The sequence below is a fragment of the Macadamia integrifolia genome, chromosome 3 (genome assembly GCF_013358625.1).
Source record: "Macadamia integrifolia cultivar HAES 741 chromosome 3, SCU_Mint_v3, whole genome shotgun sequence".
In the NCBI taxonomy this organism is placed as follows: Eukaryota; Viridiplantae; Streptophyta; class Magnoliopsida; order Proteales; family Proteaceae; genus Macadamia; species Macadamia integrifolia.
The window spans coordinates 31061974-31070827 of NC_056559.1; the positions used below are offsets into that span (position 1 = coordinate 31061974).

Sequence of the window (8854 nt, forward strand, 5' to 3'; positions counted from 1 at the left end):
TATTTTACCCTTAAAAAACGGATACGCGTTTAAAACGGCCGTTTTAAACGCGTTTTAAACGGATTCTTTTGCCGTTTCCCTTTTTTTCCGTATTGTATGGAAGCATACGGCAAAACGCATTTTAAACGGCAAAAAAACGCGAACGCGTTTTAACTAACAGTGGGTTAGCATGGTTCAAGTAAAGTAGCTCCTTGTCAAAAATGAGGCAAAACCCGAAAACAGTTACCTATTCGCCCATTCTAAACATGCCTTTAAAGCTATTCATTCTATAGCGCTTGCTTCTCTCGGGAATTGAGGTTAGCCCTTTAACCAGCACTTATGGAGGTAATTGTTTCTAAACCAACAAAGGAACCTGACTCACAAAAAGACTATGCCACTAGTTGCGCTCCCACCGCAATGGTTTTTGCTCTAGCAGCATCCAAACTATTGTGCGTGCTAACGAACAACAATGCTCATATATCAGCTAGCACTCAGGCGTGTGCTAACATGCACGAGAAGCCTTATGAAGCTGAAGTCTCATGTACGGTTCTGTAATAGCAATGGGAACAGTGCTGTCATCACTCATCACCGACTATAATTATCTAACAGTTCGAGTACAGTTGATATAATTGAGGCGCAATCCAAATATGGNGAGAGAGAGAGAGAGAGAGAGAGAGAGAGAGAGAGAGAGAGAGAGAGAGAGAGATCTGCACCCTTTCCAGCCCAAGTCGTTGGAAGGATCCCATATATCACCACAAGTATCATCCAACCTTAGCATGGGATGAGAGTTTCTCATCTGATCGTCTCCTTGTCTCCCCCACCCACCTTGGAGTCTGCACCATTTTATCAGCTCCTTACCAAGGGTAACATTGTCATCGACGGCCACGTGGTTAAAACGTGCCACGTGTACGTTACATCTCTATTGATGGTGCAAGCTTGCCGCCTTGCACAGCCCCCAGGGAGTTGTCAGGAGTCAGGACTCAGGAGTTCAGGGATACAGACGCCACATTAAGGGGCCTGGTCGGGTTGGTTTTCATCCGGTTTAGATCATTTGATCGTTTAGGTAATTGGGGTCTTGTAGGTTAAGGCATGGATAACCCTATCATTTGGTTGGGTGGTTACTGGTACGTAATCAGACTTATTGTAATCAAACTTTAAACGGGCTATTTTGATAATTGGGTTATAACTAGGTTAATGCCCTAAAAGGGCCAAAAGCAGGATATAATTGGATTAAATTATGGAGGATTGATTATCTGTGTCGATTGGTTTCGTCTATAATTAAACGCCATTATTGACGTATTCCATAACCAGGCTATATGAAAATTAAACCATTTACGAACCATCGGTCTAGTGTCAGGCTTGTAAAATGCAAGAGCCTGAAACAATGTACGAAAAACGAATAAAAATCACAAACTATCAATCACGTTAGAGATTGCGGTTATAACTACTTATCTTTCACACATCTCTTTGATTGATTACAGTGAAAGAACAACCATTACAACTACTTATCAAAAAGAAAAAAATAATAATAATAAAAACAAAAAATTTATAGCGAAGTCCTATATAAGCAAGTTACCAAAAACCCATAAAGTTCATTGTTTGGCCATGTAACTTACACTAGTGCCTCTATGTGTCTTTCTATCTCTTTCCAGAATAAGGGGCATATATTTCATTTTATATATATATATATATATATATAGAGAGAGAGAGAGAGAGAGAGAGAGAGAGAGAGAGAGAGAGAGAGAGAGAGAGAGAGAGTTAAGAAGGCACTAGGGAAAGCTACACAATTGTCAATGTTCTTCCTCCCTTGTAAGAACAAAATTATGTTTGCTACAACTCAATTACATGCATATAATCAATCAAGGTGCAACTTGTTTTTTCTGAACTAAGAAGTTGTAGCATTTTTTCATAAAAAAAAAAGTTGTTATTTATTTTTTTATTCTTAAAAAAATATTTAATAGGATATTTAATGTAAGAGTAAAAAGGGTTTCTAAAAATTAAAAGTTATTTGATGTAATATTTATATGAAATGACCGGTGTTACTCTTATTAGAAAAATAATACTTTATATTAAAAGGAAAAATTTCAATTTCTTAACTCACGATTTTGATTACAGTATCCATTCTTACCAATAAAAAAAAAGATTACAGTATCCATCTCTACCAAAAAAAATTTAATCGATCAAATATTAAAAAAAAAAAAATCATAGACAAAACAATGACTACAAGCCATACCAACTATTGAATGCGTCCAATCCAAAGACTCCATTTTTCATTTGTCAAAATTGGGGAAAACATCTCTTTCAAATAAGTGACTGATCACCAGACTTTAATTACTATTGTTTAGACACAGTCGCTACATCCACTCATTAAATCCAAGAAAAAAGGAGCAACTGCAAGCAAACATTGCTTTTAAAATTATTAATACTTAAAAAAATAATAAAATTTTGAGAGTTTTGGTGATCACAGGTCACAAGTATTGAGATTTGAGAGTTCTTAATATAAGATATATTTTGAGTTTTCAATTTAATTCCATGTCATCAACCACTAAACAAATATATCATATATGAGTCACAGTATTTGATCAAAACTAAATAATCTATTCAATTGCTATGATAACAAATGAATTTGATTTCATGGTCTTCAGAATTATATAAAATAATCTAGAGCATAAATAAGGAGAAGGAAAATTTATATTTACTATAAATAGATTGCATATGATATAGAAGACATAAATACTCTACATAGTATCACGAACTTGAAAATAAGTGAAAATCGCAACAAAACGGTGACAATGAGTGATGCCACCAAACACTCTTCTTAAGATTATAGAATGCCCTTGGCATAAACTAGATATATGCAAATCAGCCCCTAGATGAAATAACCTACAAGAACCTTCTAGTTGTCATAAAATTTGCATTTAATAAGAAAAAAGAAAGAAAAATAAAAAATTTAAGTTTTGATTATCTTGAAAGGTTGATGAGGAAAGTGGAGTAAACTCTCTCCTATTAAGGAAGAAGAGATATTGTCGGAAGATGCCTCTCATGGTATGGACTATGGAGTATGGAGTCTGGATCCTCTCATGATTCTTGGGTATTGTCCGGATCTTCTCCCCACCGAATATTATCCACAAATCATATATTTTTCTTTAAACATGTCCGAAGAAAAGATTTTAAAAAATTTTAACTGGTCGAGGAGACCACGTGGCTACAACTTGGCCGTTGAAACTGAATCTGATTTTAATGCTTCTAATCTATCATTCTATGATCTATTTTTAATTGGACAAATGTCACCTGTTGACACAAGAGACACCAAAGCATTAGTGTGGCCAATGGGAACCAGTCTCCTAACAAAAATCGTGGGCTTCGGCCATATCTACCTATTAATAGCTTAGTTTAGTACTAGAGATCAGAGAACTCTCTCATTCCAGAAGTGCAAGTAACACACTGTGACAGCCTCTCCTTACCAGACATCGTCTTCTACAATCCCTTTTATCTTCATTTCAATCTCATCTTCCTTACATGTTGCAGACATGGCAGAAACCCCAATCCGATTTGGCATTTTGGGCTGTGCAGATATAGCTCGGAAGCAATCGAAAGCCATAAACCTCTCTCCCAACTCGATCCTTTACGCCATCGGGAGCCGTTCCCTCGACAAGGCCAAGAAATTTGCTGAAGAGAATGGGTTCCCTGCGTCGGCAAAGATTTACGGCAGCTACGAAGCTGTTCTCGATGATCCAGACGTAGATGTCGTGTACGTTCCCCTTCCCACTAGTCTGCATGTGCAGTGGGCGGTGCTGGCCGCAAAGAAGAAGAAGCACTTGCTGCTAGAGAAGCCTGTGGCCTTGAACGTGGCTGAGTTTGATCAGATCGTTGAGGCTTGTGAGGCTAATGGTGTACAGTTCATGGACGGAACCATGTGGATGCACCACCCTAGGACTGCTAAGATGAACGAGTTCCTCTCCGATACGCAGCGCTTCGGTCAACTCAAAGCGGCAAGTTTCTTTTATCTTTCTTCTTTATACCCTTTAGATCCATTTTTCATTTTATCACTTTGCCGTTAAATATGAATATTCAACACCTTTTTATTTTGTTTTCAAAAATAACCTTATTCACCTTTATAATGATAAAAAAGTGAAACAAATATACTCATATATACGATCAAGTGATCCCAGCAAATCCAAACTACTTCAAGGCTTTACCTAACCTTCCAAATATTAAAATTAAGAGAAAGTTATTATAATTTTTTGGATTGGTTGACTCAGATGGGGACATCTGATGTGGATGTTGGGACGGGGCATGGGTCCCAATTCCAGACTGTAATAATAGAATTTGAAAGTAATGGAAATTCGAATCGTGAAGTAGCATCAATAGGTATTAGGTAAGATAATGGAACCCGGATCATTTGCCCATTTGCCCATTTGCCCATGTTGGTATGATACCTAATGGTTAGGTGATGACATGTGTCATTTTACTTTTATGAATAATTTTTTTCTTAGCATAATCGAGTACTTCAATTCTTCGATGAATTTTGAGATTGTTCACATACAATTTCACACTTTCATGATGACATATATCATTTTTTTCTTCCATAAATGCTTTTCTAAACACTCTTAAGGATTTGTCTCCCTTGTCTTTTTACAATCAGTTTTTTTTTTTTTTTTTTTTTTTTTTTTTTTAAATTAATAATTCTAGGTTTTCATTCCCAAGTAATATTTGACTAAAAAAAAAAAAAAAACACTCTTAAAGGCAACATGGGATTGCATTCATGGAAACAGAAAGAAAAGTGTCTTTACAAATGTGGAGCCTTTATGTATAGGAAGTTAATATGCGATTATTTGCGAATTCTTGATCAAAACATGGCAGGATATCTATGATAGAAAAAGGACAACGTCACCACCTAACCTATATATATGTATACACATCTTATAAAAAAAAAATGTACATATACAGATTGGTGATGCAGATTCAGAAATTGGGGGAAGTTCATTGAAATGGTTTCACTGTTTATGCAGTATGACAGTAACTTAGTAAAAAAAAAAATCCTAGGTGCATCTCAGCTATACCAATATGGTAGTCTAGATCTAAAGAATGAGAGAAGCAAGGGAATTGGTAGTCTGGATCAGGTTCTCGCACGAGAATCATTGTAATTTGTACAGTGTGTGATCCACACATGAAATCCACTCATTCTCTCTTTTCTTATCATAGGTTTTAACATTGAGTGGATTTTATATGGATATCAGGAACCATATAAGAACCATTCTCGTCAAACGCCTCATAGGATTAACTAAATAATGATTTAATATAAAAAATAGGGAGCTGGTCTCAGCATGCCCTCACCTTGGAAGAAAATCTTAATAAAAAAAAATAATCTTTTATAAAGTAGCGGTTAGTGTCGATGATCACCAATTATCGTAAAAGAAAGGTGACTCCTCATGTTATGGCAGGTTCAGAGCTTTTTTTCATTTCCTGGTGATGATTATTTTCTCAAGAATAATATCCGAGTAAAGCCAGGTCTTGATGGCCTTGGGGCTCTAGGTGATGCTGGGTGGTACTGCATCAGATCAATACTATGGGCTACTAACGATGAACTACCCAAGACAGTGACTGCCCTCCATGGACCTGTTATCAATGAAGCAGGAGTGATCTTGGCTTGTGGATCTTCTTTACAATGGGAGGATGGAAAGACAGCAACTTTCCATTGTTCATTCCTTTCCCATTTAACCATGGATATAACTGCAGTTGGAACGAAAGGAACTCTACATGTTCATGATTTTATTATCCCTTTTGATGAGAAATCTGCTTCATTTTCTACCATTTGTCAGATTGGATTCAAAGAGCGTGCATTGCCTTCTCAAAATGTGGTCACAACTGATCTCTCTCAAGAGGTATGCATGGTGAGGGAGTTGTCTAGGTTGGTGAAAAGTATAAAAGAAAATGGTTCCAAACCAGAGAGTAAGTGGCCCAGCATGAGCAGGAAGACACAATTGATTCTTGATGCAGTTAAGGCATCTATTGATAAAGGTTTCGAGCCTGTTCAGGTTGGAGCTTGAGCTGGAGATTGATGAGACTCTTTTACTATTCCATTCTTATTTGATCATTTGTTGCCTTTTGACTATAAGTACGTAGGAAGCCCTTTCAATTTTAATTCATCTTAATATATAGTGGGTTTGTCTAAGTTGTAACCTATTTACATTACAAAAGGTATTGTGACCTATTTTTAGTTAGGCTTTACCAAAAAAAACCAATTTTAGTTAGGTAAAATATCCACAATGTCTTTTTTTTTTTTTCTCTGAGAGAGTAAAGAAAAATGGTGTTCTATAATAGTGATCATAAGCCCGGGGCTGAAGCCTTCATATGACAAACAATGTTTTCGCAAGATCAACAAACGACAATGGGATGTATCGATTTTAACCAACAATCAGCCAACTTGAGCGATGATGGGACAAGAGCTTCCTACCATTACCATTAGGCTATTACCCTGTTGGGAAAATACCCACAATGTCAAGGACATGATTGGTTATGCTGTTCCTATGCTAGGACACAGGGGTGGAAAAATAATGCCCCATCCATGTGAAATCCAAAAATCACCCGCTATTGATGACCATGTGCGCCACCTCATTGGTCTTGTACTAACATAAGGATCGCACAATTAGAGAGGATTTTTTTCTTTTCTTTTTTTATGCAGATAAGAAATAAAGACACAATATCCACAACAACAACTGTCTCGTAGTTAGTGAGCTATGGTGCTAAAAAATAGAGAGGATCAACTACTTGTATGATTCACTTAGTTGTGCATCTCAACATCCAACACTTGTCTTTTTGATTTTAAATATATCCCTCTTCACCCTTGTAATGACAGAGAGTGAAAAATGTGTTGGATGATGATTGATCGTACAAATAATAGATCTAAACTAATCCAAAAAACCCACATTCCTTCTTGCTGTATCTACTTCCTCTTCCTAAGTATCATGAAAGATAAAAGGAAAGAAAGGCACCTTAATATCCAATACAACGATGGTAAGAAATCGGACACAACGGCAAAAAGATCTTTCGAAAAAAAGTGAAGACCTACAAGACCCTGGAGGATATATTGAAATATTATGGGCACAAATATTCAAATTCGATATTTGATTAATTAAGCTTTCAAATATTGACACTTGGCTAATTGAGATATTATTCTATATATTCACAATGGATTCCTTATCTCTCTTAAAATGTAAGGTGCTTATTGTTTGTTGCCATTATTGCTATAATAATAACAATCCTAGATCTGAGATTTCTCAAATCCCATTAAGTTCTATATACCCCATCAAACTGTGCCACGATCGAGTAGGCCAAAGCGGTTCTGGCCCTTATGTCTTTTGAATTTTTTATTTTTAAGAAATAAAACAAAATAAAGAATACAAGGAAATAGTCCAGAGTCTAGGGGCCTTCCATCTGATGATGCAAATGTATAATATTCTAGACCCACATCGGTTAAATCGATCGAACCTGATTGGAGAAACCCGGGATTGGCTTAAACTATTCGTTAAATGTGCCGGTTCAAATTTTGAATCAATAATATTCTGACATTCATGGTGCAAGGGTGCAGCACGATAGATACCAACCACCTAAGAGTTCGTTTAGAGATAAATGGCTCAATAGGTCATTTAAGGTCTGTTTAATCCAGTTAATAGTAATCAAATTAAAAATTGATACTTCACCTAACTATGATTGAGACTATACATAACATATGATGACCGATTACTTAAATGAATAAAATCCTAAAATGGAGAGACAGATTAGGTCTGACCAAAACCAGCACAGACCGGATATAAGGGTGGATTAAATCGAAATCCTGGGTCCAGCGGAGCAAGTGATGGTGTTAAAACAAGTCAAGCAAACAACCCACAGTAATCAAATATCGTCGACTACAAACCATTGTCTCTCTTCGTCCCAATCTCGGATCTGTTACAGACATGGCAGAAACGCCAATCCGATTCGGAATTCTGGGATGTGCAGAAGTATCGCGCAAGCTATCCAAGAAGCTATCGAGAGCTATAACACTCTCTCCCAACTCGACCATCGAAGCCGTTGGCAGCGATTCCTTCGACGAGGCCAAGAAATTCGCTGCGGAGAGCGGGGTTCCTCCGTCGGCGAAGATCTACGGCAGCTACGAAGCTGTTCTTGATGATCCAGATGTAGATGCAGTGTATGTGCCTCTTCCACCAAAACTGCACTTGCGGTGGGCGGTGCTGGCTGCGAAGAAGAAGAAGCACTTTCTTTTGGAGAAGCCCGTGGCCTTGAACGTGACTGAGTTCGATCAGATCGTGGAGGCCTGTGAGGCCAATGGAGTGCAGTTCATGGATGGAACCTTGTGGATGCACCACCCTAGGACTTCCAAAATGAAGGAATTCCTCTCCGATAAGCAGCGTTTCGGTCACCTCAAAACGGCAAGTTTCTTTCATCTTAATTTCTTCTTTATATGATTAACTTAAGATCATATCCTTAATATCATACTTTTGGAAAGGGTAAATTATGATTTTTCTTTGTGGGTTCTAAGTCTGCTTAGATGGGTTAATATAGGGGGAATTGGGGGTTTATTATGTGCTGAGCTGGGGATTTGGGAAAGGGTAATTTTGAAGGTTTGTTTAAGTCTAGCTTGTTTTTTCTCTGTACCGCCCTGAGAGAGAGAGAGACAGAGATGTTGATCAAGCGTAGCTAACTAGATATTTCAAGGCATTTTCTTCTTGCGATTATCCGGTTATCTAAATTTGATTTTTCCCTAAGAAGAATTTTGAGAAGGAACGTTGCCCCTCCCGTACTATATTTTAACCAAAAAAGAAAGAAAGAAAAGAGAGCCCATGACTATGGGCTGATCCTCCCCCCCCGCCCC

The 8854-nt window shown here is 37.3% G+C and overlaps 2 protein-coding genes across 2 annotated transcripts in view; both read left to right on the top strand.

Annotated features, from left to right (window-relative positions):
* The first annotated feature begins 3230 nt into the window (after positions 1 to 3230).
* On the top strand, positions 3231 to 6335 carry LOC122073600 (uncharacterized oxidoreductase At4g09670-like). Its single transcript, XM_042638196.1, has 2 exons — positions 3231 to 3971; positions 5424 to 6335. Exons 1-2 carry the CDS (start codon positions 3510 to 3512, stop codon positions 6027 to 6029), a joined length of 1068 nt encoding a protein of 355 aa, XP_042494130.1. The 5' UTR covers positions 3231 to 3509; the 3' UTR covers positions 6030 to 6335.
* Positions 6336 to 7813: 1478 nt separating this feature from the next.
* Positions 7814 to 8854, top strand: part of LOC122073482 (uncharacterized oxidoreductase At4g09670-like) — a 5682-nt gene continuing 4641 nt past the window's right edge. Inside the window, exon 1 of the mRNA XM_042638080.1 lies at positions 7814 to 8411. Within this exon, the coding sequence (XP_042494014.1) occupies positions 7938 to 8411 (474 nt within the window). The 5' untranslated portion in view covers positions 7814 to 7937. The remainder of the gene's footprint in view (positions 8412 to 8854) is intronic.